Below are 12,422 nucleotides of genomic sequence, written 5' to 3' on the forward strand. Positions count from 1 at the left end.
CAGACTGAGCAGTGTGTTGCCTCAGGCTGACTCCCTGTCTCAATATGGTAGAAACAAATGTATAAAAGAGGCTAAAGCTAGTAATTTAATTTCTTTGTATTATTGTACCAAAAATATAATTTCATACGGAATGAATAGCCAGCTATAAATTTATCTTAGAATAACAGAAAACATATGTCATTAGAAAGGTTGTTTTTCTACTTTTGCAATAAGTAGATGAATTTTACCACTGCTACAATGATGTTCGTCACCTGAATGTCCAGCCTTATGATTTTATCTGCATCCCTATTATCTTTTGGCCCAATATCCCCAATAAGGAATATATACAGACAAATCACTCTTTTGTAGTCATTAGAATCTTATTAAACTCCATAGAAGAATCAATGCAGCTTCTAATGTCCTCACAAGGATGACTCACAAATAAGGCAGCTGGAGCAGTTTCCACCCCAGCTCTCAGCTCTGCCCCTAAGGAGCTTCTGCTCCTGCAGAAGAGCCTTGTGACCTGGAGAGAACCAAATGCCTTGAGTAAGCTGTTCTGATAATGGACCAAGAGCATTACTGCAATTACAGATTGATAACAAGTACATGCAGTATGAATATCTAAGTACGTTCTGCTAATGAACCACTGCTGGGTGACTGAAATGTCAAAGGTCTTGAAATATGAGGTGATAACACAACTGCAGTGTGATGCAGTTATCAGGAACTCATCTCAGGAAACCTGAGTGGGAAACTGTTTTGAGGTCTATTAAATAAAAACAGGAACCTGCTGTTGGGAGGCCATTCAGCCAGTGTATAAGCTTCACATAATTCACCATGTGCAGAACTGCCCAATAACCTATTGATGCAGCCATAACTGAAAGCAGAGGTGGAACCATCTTTACATTGTACATGTAATGTACATATCACAAATACCTGCTGCTGCACAAGTGCCTTAGAACCCAGTATGCAAATCTGAGCACTCTGCTTGCCTGCAGTGCTGCCTACAGAAGTGTTACCTCATGGTCACCCCAGGGAAAGGCTCCCTTTATGTTTCTTCTGCTCCAGCATCCTGCCCAGCAGGCTTGGCTGCAGTCCAGCTGGCTCTGACAGAGGCAGGTATTAACACCAGCGTTGTCCTGGGTTTCCAGGACTGCAACAGGTCTGGTGTCTGTGCTGGGTCAGGACAGTGTGGTCAGCAGTTCATCCTTGCCTTCCAGGATTGGAGAAGGAGTAGCTGAACTGGTCAGTGTTTCAGACAAGCAATTTTCTTCATTTTGCAGGTTGTGATCCTCCACCAGTGCACCAGGGAAGTGCAGTCTTTAGATTAGCAGTCCTGAGTATTGCTTACGATATGTGGCCTCAGCAGATGCTCAGAAAACATACAATACATTGTTAAAATGTCAAATTCAGTCTTTGAAGATTAGTCCACATATCCACTTTCTCTTTGAGTGACAGGGCTTTTTGCCTTAGTGATATCTACTAGACATGTCTCAACTCTCTCAGGCTCTCCTCAGGATATTCTATAGGGTTTTTTACCTCACAAGCTCAGTTATTCTTCAATACTGGAGAGCCCTTTTCTCTTGGGCAGCTTCATTGATAGCTTCATTGATAGTTTGGTCACCTTCCTCCCCATGTTTTTCTTATAGTTTATTTCAGTTCATTATATCTGAGAGTTTCTTTTTCCAGAGCTGAACATACCTTTCAAGTTCTGCTTTGGCAATCACAGAAAGAAATACATGTAATATCTTCCAGGTTCATTTCAAATCCAATTCAATTCCCAATACAAACAAATCAAGGCATTTTTACCTTCACTTTTATGAAGTGTGGAAAGACTGGTGTTCATTTTGATGTCCCTGGTGAGGTATAATTGCCGGCTTACAGAGAAAATGAGTTTTCTGACTCAAGAAAAAACTTGTGCATTATATGTGTCTGTCTCTACTCATTTGAACCTAAAACACACCAAAATAGAGAGCAAAAGCTTCAGGAATAGCTGCAGCTGGTGTGTGTCATCACATCAGTGTCAGAAATGATCTGTCACTCTGGATTAAGTCCTTTCACACCCTGGTCCCTGGAAGCATCACTAGAACTGAGACCTCCTCATCTGACATCTGGAATGTCTTTACCTATAAACCAGGCTTTGCTGGACTTTTCTTACCTACTCAGTGATCTTCTGCAGAATTAGTGGACTGTAAATATCAAGTCCTCACTGGAACTACAGAGTTTTCTTTTAAACACCTGTCTTCTTATTTAGGGAAGTATCTAGAAAACTCAAAAACTCAAAAATACATAAAAAAATACTAGAACCATAAGAACAGGGAAAATTGTTAATCTGGCAGCAACTCCTAAGTCTGGGTTATCCAACTACCATATCAAGCTTTTCTCCTAGGTCTTCCTATCTTTATTTTGAACCTTCTCTGTACATTATATATCTGTTAACTATGAATCTAGGAGCAATTTCTATCTATTCCTCAACTGCTAAAAACTGACACAAAGTTAAAAACTGAAGCAAAGGCATGTCCCATGCTCCTGTTCTGGCAGGAAATTCGTTAGCACTGAAATCAAAGGTTGGGATTTGCATTACTTGTGAGTAACCTGGGTGTGGAAGTAATCATTGCAGTCATCAGTAGTTCCACTTACAATGTAGGTGACATTGAGGTACTTACAGAAGACCATTCTAACAAGCCCATTTTTCTGACAGCATATCATTCCCACATGTTTCATGTTTCTGGGTAAGAATGTAGCAACATTAGCTAGCAGATTAGCTGAAATTATGTGCTTTCCTAGCAGTGTATTCCTTGGTTGTCCATAGAGCTTTACCTTTTTGTATTACAGACTCTCAGATGCTCTCTGATACCCTTCTTCCCTATGGCTGACACTCAGCCTTACAGAGATATTTTTGCTTTGAGTATTTAGGGCAAAGGTGACTGACATCAATGAATGACTGTCTTAGAATGACCTCAAGACTGTTTCCATCTTCAAAATCCGTAGGATGACTCCTTACAGATTGTTTATTAAACCACTACAGACTATGAAGCACTGATACAGTACTTGGAAACCGTGCAGGTTGTGACAGCAGTCTTGAGGTCATTCTTTGCTTGAAGCACTTTTAGTGTTTCAGACTCTGCTTGGAGACACGCCACGTGGAAACTGGCACGCAGTACTTCCGAAGGAAGGCAAGAGTTTTTTAGCTGCAGCTTACACTTCTTGAGAAATATCAATCAGTAGTACGTTATCTTCATGCTCCCTCTGACTCTGTCTAGATTACAAATGCAGAGGAACTGAAAGCATGTGCCTGATGTCAACCTCCAGACTTGTCATGGAGTTGAAAGAAGTAGAGCTGGAGCATTGCTACAGGTACTCCAGACCGAGTGCTTATTGCAAGAAAAGGCACAGACCCACAGAATCACGTAGGCTTGAAGAAACCCCAGGAGGCCAACTGGCCCTACGTCCTGTCCAAACAGGCACAGCTAGAGCAGGTTGGTCAGACCTTGCCCAGTTGCATTTTGACTACCTGAAGGATGGAGATTTTACAGTCTCTCTGGGCATCTTCTCCACTGTCTGACAACTCTGACTGTGAGGGGAAAGGAAAAAGTTAAAGAAAAAGAAGTTCCTTATTTCTAGCCATCCCTTACATCTAAATAGAATACACGTCTCTTCCTTCCTGTCATGTCACCACGCATCTTCAAGAGATACTCCTCCATGCTTTCCCAGTAGGTAAAGTTATAGGTAGCAGTAAGATGTCCCTTAGGCTTTCTTTTTGCAGGGCTGAATAAACACAGCTCTCTCAGATACTCTTGGAGTATCTGAGAGTAGATAAAGTACTAAGCTCTCCCCTCAGTTTTATGAGACATATACTAGTTTTGTGATCTAAAACTGAAAATGTTTTAAAGTTACACATAGCAATGTCTCAAAGTTATTCTCTAAAGGAGACAGTCCAGTCCAGTATTCATGATAATAATATCCATTAACATCTCCAGAATTTCCCAATGGAGAAATGACATTCGATTTGATGATGTGGAGGCGGAAGGTCTGTGAGCAACTGAGGCAATCTAAGAAGTTGCAGCTGCTAAATATTTCATGCTGTCTCTAGTCTCCTCCACATTATCTCCTACTTATTCTTAACCTTTCCCATGCTCCTCGTTGTGGAAAGCTCTGCTTTTGCACCAGCTCTGGCACTTATTAGAGCAAGTGAGTCAATTCAGCTTCTTGGCAGAGAACAATCCGCTTTTATTTTGTCTGGGTATGTTTTCTGCCATATTAATGAGCTCAGATTACGCAAGAAAGGATCCACTAAAAACCAGACCCATTGCACAGTAAGCAGAAACTCTGCATGGCCAGGATCGTGATGGTAGTGATAAAAACATCACCTTTTAGGACCTATGGGTGGCTAGATCCACTTATCCCATGGAATCCTGGCTCTGTCAATTATTATCACGTTATTCAGTCCCGTGCTCTCTGAGGGCAAATGGAATGCAGTTACTGATTCCTGAGGAAGGCAGTAGCCAGCGAAAGCAGTGCCTTTGGACCTGAGAGAAAGTTGTACTTTATCTCTGCTCTCCCAAGGACTTGCTATGTGACCACTGGCCTGTAATTTAGCTGCTCTGAGCCTTTCTCCATATCTGAAAAAAAAAAAAAATGCCAGAGGCATTACACTTTCACAAGAGGTTCTGCAGAGATAGTACATCAAAAACTTTTGAAGTTCATAGACAGAGTATGGATCCTGGGGGCACCTAATTACATAGAGTAAATAACTAGAGCACTATGTAATAATCAGTACTAAACTCTCAATGCCCTCTCTGAGGCTGTTGCACAGTGATTCAGCATGCAATAAGCAAACTGAAACAGAAAACTGAAAAGATGGGAAATATTTTCTTTACTAAATGTGTATTTTCCTTAATATACTTAAAGATATTTCTACATATAGTATGTATATTTGATGGTATGTTTTAATATACACCATCCTTCTGTACTCTCCGTGGACACATCGCGCCTGTCACCTGAAGCTTTATTTTCTCCTGCTTTGTTTTAGTTCTTCTGCATGATGCAAGACCACAGGTTAGTGTAGGACTAACAGAATCTTTTTAACCCAGTTTAGCAACAGTGTCATGGCTTTCATACAGTTCTACTTCTGCATCTTGGTTTTAACATCTACACCACATATGAAAACCATCCTGGAGTGTATACCAGTAAATTTCCAGTCTTGAGCTTGGATTTAGAGGCAAAAGTGCCAAATATCAGGATTTACAGCAATTCACATTTTTTCTAATCCTACTATCACACATTGCAATTTCATTTAAGCTTATTTTTTGAAATAGCCACCATTCAGTGAAAAAAAAAAATGTACATGAAAAGATGCCCTGTATGAGCAGCAGTTGCATTGCCTCTGCTAACTTGAAGGCTGAAGTAAAGAACAGAATGAGGCTATGAGGACTGGTCCTATCATCAGTTTATGGAGCATGAATTAGGTTAACTCATTTGATAAAAATAATCCAAAAAAAAAAAGCTAGTAAAATACAGCTGTTATGAAACCAGTAGAACACTAACTCATTTTTAATGTGTCCCTTTGGCCATAGAATCATAGATTATGCTGAGTTGGAAGGGATCCATCAGGATCATTGAGTCCAGCTCCTGGCACTGCACAGGACATCCCAAGAATCACATCATGTTCCTGAGAGCATTGTCCAAATGCTTCTTGAATCAAGAGTAAAGTTTCAGGAGTAATATTTGCAGTAAGTTGTCACAATTTTTTATGGAGGGTAGATGAGCAAGTATCTCAGAGTTAAGGATTTTGAAACACAGAATATCTACTATACCACTAATGAATATTTATACTTCTCTGAATTATCCATTTTAATTCCCAAGAACATTTAATTTTATCTATACATTCTTGGGTTTTGTGTTTGTTTTTTTTTTCCCCGATTTCCCCATGTTGATTTGAATAATAGGGCTTTGAGTAATCTGATCTAGTGAAAGGTGTCCCCGCCCATGGAAGGGAGACTGGAACGAGATGATCTTTGATGTCCCTTCCAACTCAATCCATTCTCTGATTCTATGACTCACGTAAAGACTTTCTGGTTTAATAACTACTTTTGAAAGGACTTAGTATTAGTTGTCTTCAAACTGTGAATTTATTTTATCTAAATTTTATTTTTGTCCACCAGAAAGACAGCAACTGTCTCAGGGTTCAAACAGTGTGAGAGTGATTCTAAATATAAAGTGTCATTAAGGGAAAACTATTGTCTAATATCAGGTCAGAAGTAAAACACATCCTGCGAGACATTCATTGCATCACTGCAGTCATGGCTTCACAATAAAGCCATTCTTGCCAAATGGTAACACAGTACTGCCTGTGGACACCTTCCAACACAAACGCAGAAGACAGAACATGGAATTGTTCACTCTAGTTGCCCCACCCTCCTCTGAATGTATAAAAACGTTCCCTCCATACAGTGCTGCAAACGATCTGTATAAATGTGAGGGCAGGGGCAGCCAAGGTCACGAACTGTGGGTGCTGAGCCAGAGAAATGGAGTTTACCCACATGTGCTGGGACACGCACCCTCACACATACCATCCAACTTCCCAGTAGGCAAAAGGCTGCATGTGACAGCGTGACTCGTTACCCTGACACACCGTACACTTTACAACTACACCTGTTCCTGGCTGGTTCCAAATATTTGCCTTCCACTCTTCCTGAGGGAACACAAAGATCAGACATCTGTGAGGAAGAGCAGGATTTTACGGCCGAGTCCCCTCTGTCACTACGAGGCGGAAAGGCAAAGACATGGACTTCTGGCATCCACTCCTTAATTCACACTGTATCACATGCTTGGAGTAGCCTGACACAGTCACACTCTGTCCTTAACCTGAGGTCAATAAAGAAGAATCAACCAAAAAGAGCAGAATGTAATTGCCAACTTCCCTTCATTCTGGTGAGATTACAGAAGAAAACCAAAGTGAAACTAAAAAACCCACACGAAAAGCAAACAACTGTGTTTATGTGCTATTGAAACCAGTTCTTTAGGAACTAAATTCTGGTGCCTCTTAAAAATGCACTGCAAATATTTATGTGCTTCATGAATGTGTTTCAAGTGTATTCAGTACCTTAGAAATATTTTAAAGAAACCAAACCAGTGGGGCTGTATTCAGATGTGGAAAAACCTTCCATCTGAGTTCAGTTTAGAGAACAAGAGGTCAAAAAGCTCTGTGTGCAACAAGAGCACCATTTGCAGGAATCTGCATCGCGTGGGCAGTTGAAAACAAGCAACCTCTTCATAAATGTAACATTTTGGGGAATTGAATTCAACTTTCTTATAATTAAGTTAGCCAAAATCAATAGGAGTCTCCATTATTTCTGCCAGGTGAAAATCATTATAGCAGGTATATCTAACTTCCAAAATCACTCCTTCTGTCATGAATAATATATCCTTTCCCCCCCTCCCATTTCATATGTTCTTCAGCAGGAGAATAGAATAGTTAACAACTTAATATGTATTGTGTAGAGTTACCTCAGTGAAATCTGAGTCAGAAGCAGAAGAAATTAGTTCACACAGATTATCCATGCTCCTTCCTTTAAAGGAAGCTAATTCCCTTAAAACTGTCTCAGTTGAGAGTGGCCTCACACTGTCTTACTGTAAAGGTACAGCCACAGCTCCACCCTTCCTTCCCCTGCAGGCAGTTTCCCTAGGACAGTGCCCACTATCCCTACTCTGCAAATAGTAACACTCAGGTATTTTTTTTGTTACTATTATTGTACAATATTATTATTATTATTGTACAATAAATACCACAGGAAAAAAATGTTCTATTCAAACACTGAACAGGAATGTAAAAGAAGAGAGAGCACACTGTTGAATGACCTGGGAAGAATAAGCTATTCTCCCTGACTCTGTATTTTCTAGTTTAAGATTAAATCATTTCCCCCTTCTGTCTGATTAACTTGCGTGTCTATGGCAGGTTAAAGAAATATCATAGGTTATTGCTGCCAACTGTTCTGTTCCTTGTCTATGAACATACACAGGCAATGCTAAGGAACACCCAAGAAAATGGTATATCTGTACCTCCTAGAAAATCTCTGTAACTCAGTAATCCTTATAAACTGTACCTAGGTGCAGTAGTATTTCATGTTTTGCATAAATCACTCACATTCCTTCCTCCCATTCTGGATCCTGAGAGAGTTCAACCTTTGTTGAAAACAGTCACATCTTATCTTGAGTTAAAATACACTCAGAACACAATACCGCAGTTTTTAAAAGAGGCAAAAGAAATAACAAAACCACACTTTCCTAGGAGTTATACTAATTAATATAGATTTAACTAAGATTCCATGGGATTCACTCCTCAAATTGCTAATCTACATGGAGATGCTGTAGTCTTGCATGAGCTTTCCTAGTGACCTGCATCTGTTGCCAATGGCTTTAGAGTAGAAGTTTCATGTAGCACACACCGAGGGAAGTTGAGGAGGGATATCTAACAAAGCCAGGTGGGATCAGTATAATCTTCTGGTATAAACTGCTGGGGATCCTTCTCTAAGGTTTGCAGCACATTCTTGAGCAAATTCATCTCTGAACTATGGTTAAATTCTAAGGAAAAATGACAGTCTTGGCTATAAAACTTGAGAATAGAGAATCCTTCATAATACTGGGTAAGTGGTTCCAGTGTTTCATTACTCTCAGTGTTGAAAATGTGAATTTTACCACTAAACTGTACTTGTCTCATTTTAGATTTTGTAATTATGGGCTGCAATGAAATCCCCTGCTATTACATATTAGTGGTTAGTGTTGTTCACATCCCTGCCAAGGCTTTTAAGTGCCAGCTGAAGCACTAACAAACAAAACAAGGAAACGTCGGAAGAGCTGGGTAAGATGTCACACAAAGCATTCCCGAGCGGCAGCACCCAGATTTTGCTTATCAAGGAGTAACAGTGGCGAAAAACCCTGAGTTTGGACACAGACCAGTAATGGGCAGTCACAGCGCAGGCAAATCAGTTTAATGGTGTCTGTGGGGGCTGATTTGATGGTGTCTGGTGGGGGCTGATTTACTGGCACCCTGTGTCACTGGCAGCTTTTCGTGAGCTCCAGTCAAGGTTGTTGGCTTTTGCAATTCCATCACGGGTCTTGCAACACCAGAGGTTTTTCCTGAAGCACGAGTTACCAGCAGGTAGGTAAGGAAGGGAGTCCGAGATTCCATTTTATTAAGCCAACGAATATTTCTGCGCAACGCGGGGCAAAGCTTCAAGAGATGAAAAGCCGCTTTGGGGCTGTATCGTAGATATAAATATCATATCTCGGCCAATGCCGTGGTCACTCAGTTTTGCAGTAGTACAGCATTCGCTCTGAACATAAAGATTCCCAGCGGACGTCCCGGTTTGGCGTGTCCCGAGCGGGATTCCGCCTCAGAGAGCGAGGGGGTTATTCCGATTACGAGAGGAAGAGGTTTCGCTCTTTCGAGGGGAACGGCGCCTCAGGGCACCAGTGACCCCAGGCGGGTGCCCGGGAGCCGGTTCGGCGGGATCCCCCGGGAGCCACCCTGTCCCCGCTCCGGAGCCGCCCCCTCCCTCCCGCCTCCCCTTCACGCCGAGGGGCGCCGGGGCGGGCCCAGGGCAGGGTGGTGAGGGCGTGACGCGCGCCGTGCGTCACGTGACACACCCCCTCGCGCGCCTCCGGCCCCGCCCCTCGCGCCCCGCCCCCGCCGCGCCCCGGGCGCTGATTGGCCGCGGGCCGACAATGCGCGCGGCAGCGCCCCCCGCCCCGCCCCCGCCCCCGGCTTCACCCGCCAGCCACGCGCCGCCGGCCGCGAGCTGCCCGCGCGGCGCCGGCGCGGCCGTTACGGGCGTTGCGCTGAGGGACCGGCCCGGGCGGCAGAGCGGGCACCGAGCGGGGCCGGGCGGGCTCATGGCCGCGACAGACCGCACGGCGCTGGGGCCGCTGGTGGGAGCCATCGACCAGGGCACCAGCTCCAGCCGCTTCCTGGTGAGCACAGCGCGGGGAGGTCGGGGCGGCGCCGGAGGCAGGCGGCAACACTCCCCAACACGGCCTGAGGGGCGACCCGAGGCTCCTTCGCCTTTCCCCCTCTCCGCCCCGGCGGGGTCCTTGGCCGTGCCCTTGGGGAAGGGCAGGGGGAGCGGGCCCGCAGGGCCGGGCTGCGCTGACCCGGCTTCTACCTCCGTGCCGCCGGTGGCCCGGGGTTGCCCGAGCCACCGTGTCCCCTCCGGTGTCCCTGTGCCGCGTTCCCGCCGGGAGCAGCGCCCATCCCGCGGAGCGCGGCCGGGAGCGGTCCCGGGGCGAGCCCCGGACCAGCGTCTCTGGCTGCTGCTGCTCCAGGGGACCGCGAAATCCCGCTGGTCCGAGCAGGCTGCGCTTGAAATCTCTGCTGTTTTAAATCTGTCGGGTTTTAACTATCGGTTGTCTCGCCCTGAACGGAATCAAACGGACGTGGTCCCCAGGCACTAGAGAGGTAGATCCGTGCGAGTGCAGGGACTGTGGTTAGCTGCTGTTCAAACAATGCGATGACTCCGCTGTGATCCCTTCTAAAACCTACCCGGGCCTGCTGAGTGACTGCTGCGGTTCCAGCTCTCATGTCAGTGCATCCTGTGCACTGTAGGTATTCAGGTGGCTGAACCTGCACAGCTTGTGAAACACCGACTTGTTTAAATGCTGGAGGAAGAGAAGTTTGTTTAAGGATGGAACGATTAATATATTAACAGTATATATAAGCCCTTTACTTGAAGGATCTAGTTGTTTGTATATTATGCAATAGACTGTAACTAATGCTATTATATATGAAATGTGCTGTATAAACTTCCTGCTTGCAAATCTCTACAAATGTCCTGTACCTTAGTCAGTAAGTAGTGGTAATTTGACGTACTTGAATCCTGATAAATTACTGATAAATTCCTCCATGAAAAGGATAGAGATAATGACTAGATATAAAATGTTGTCAGATGTGCACAGTATTGATTAATCTGGAAGTTGAATTTTTTTTTTTTTTTTTGGTGAAATGTTCTTTCATGAAGCAGGAGACTAGAATACCTTCTTGACCTGTGTTACTGTTATTACTCAATATCACGACCTTCATGGGATTGTCAAATGACAAAACACAGATCTGGGGGTGGAGAGAAACTCCAAACTGACAAATGACACCACCGGGCTGTCCTGAATGCCAGTCAGGAGTCCCTTCTGGGAAAAAGTCTAAAGAAGTTCCCTGTAACACGTGAAGATAAATTCTGACTGCTCTTACGTGTATGGCAAGTTAACTTTTTTCTTATCCTGAGAGGACAACACAAGTAGAACTAAAAGAGACACTACAAACTCTAAATTTATTTGCACATGCTTTTTAAAAGTTCCTCTTACAAGGAAATTCTTACACTAGACACATTCATTGATGGCTTGTATGCAGTCAGGGGGGATTTTGTCTACATGAGGTATGTTTCCTCTGTTTGAGGACTCAGGTACTCCCTAATTTTTTCAAAAAGTGTAGTGTGACTGTCACTCTTCAATTCTTCTTGTATCTTTCTCAGTTTCTCTCAACTCATGTCAAAATACAGCATTGTCTTAAACTTGGCAGTGTGACTGTACTATTACGATAATGAAGTTGCGTGGATTAGAGAAAATCAGATACGTGATTACTGAGTTAAATCAGAACGTGGAGGAGAGGGAAAGAAGAGGGCAAAGTGTGCAGGGATCTGCTACAGGCCACGTCGGTCATGCAGATAACAACAAGTGTATCTGGAGAATTTTGTGCTGGAAAGGCACTGCTGCAATTAGAAGAGAGACTTCACTCTGAAATATTTTAAGCCAAAATGTAATGTAATGTTGTTTGTGCCTAAGTTGTTTCCTTGGCTCTCTTATTGCCTCTCGATCTTTTACCATTAGTAGTTTTGCTTGCCTTTCTCACTTATCTCTCTACGTTTTTTTTCTATAATACTTCCAACAATTTTTGTCTTCAAGTCACAAGCCAAAATCAACTTGTTGTTTACTTTGTATATCTAGTTTTTTTAAGGTTGAAGACAGATGATTTTGACCAGCTTAAAGAACTCTGGGTGGAAAACTGGCTGGTCCTATGAGGCCAAAGAGTAGTGTCAACAGTTCAGAGTCTAAATTTACAATTACTGGTGGCAGATTTACCACTGGTGTTCCACAGCAGTCAGCAGTGAGGGCTGATACCCCACAGTATCAACAGCTGTGGGAATGGGTTCGAGTGCCTTCTCAGAGGGAGGCAACCAGTGGACTGGAATTCCATTTGGAGAAGGGGCCTGGCAGAATCTTCATAAAGTTCAACAAAGTTTAGCACTTGGCACAGAAGGCTAAGGAGCTCCGTGGTGAAAAAGGACATGGATTCCTACTGGACAGCAAGTTGAATATAAGTGAGCAGTGCATCCTTGTGGTGGTGCAGATTAACCACAGTAAGAAAAGTGCATCTGTGTGGTACCGTGCCTGGTGTTGGA

At 43.6% G+C, this 12,422-nt stretch overlaps 1 protein-coding gene across 2 annotated transcripts in view; it reads left to right on the top strand.

Annotated features, from left to right (window-relative positions):
- Positions 1–9,776: 9,776 nt before the first annotated feature.
- The window catches only part of GK (glycerol kinase), a 35,224-nt gene continuing 32,578 nt past the window's right edge, over positions 9,777–12,422 (top strand). For both annotated transcript variants that reach the window (XM_050333317.1, XM_050333318.1), the window contains exon 1: positions 9,777–9,948. In XM_050333317.1, the coding sequence (XP_050189274.1) occupies positions 9,871–9,948 (78 nt within the window). In that variant the 5' untranslated portion in view covers positions 9,777–9,870. The remainder of the gene's footprint in view (positions 9,949–12,422) is intronic.

Source organism: Myiozetetes cayanensis, unplaced genomic scaffold (assembly GCF_022539395.1).
Source record: "Myiozetetes cayanensis isolate MyiCay16 unplaced genomic scaffold, myiCay2020 scf5-8, whole genome shotgun sequence".
Classification (NCBI taxonomy): domain Eukaryota; kingdom Metazoa; phylum Chordata; class Aves; order Passeriformes; family Tyrannidae; genus Myiozetetes; species Myiozetetes cayanensis.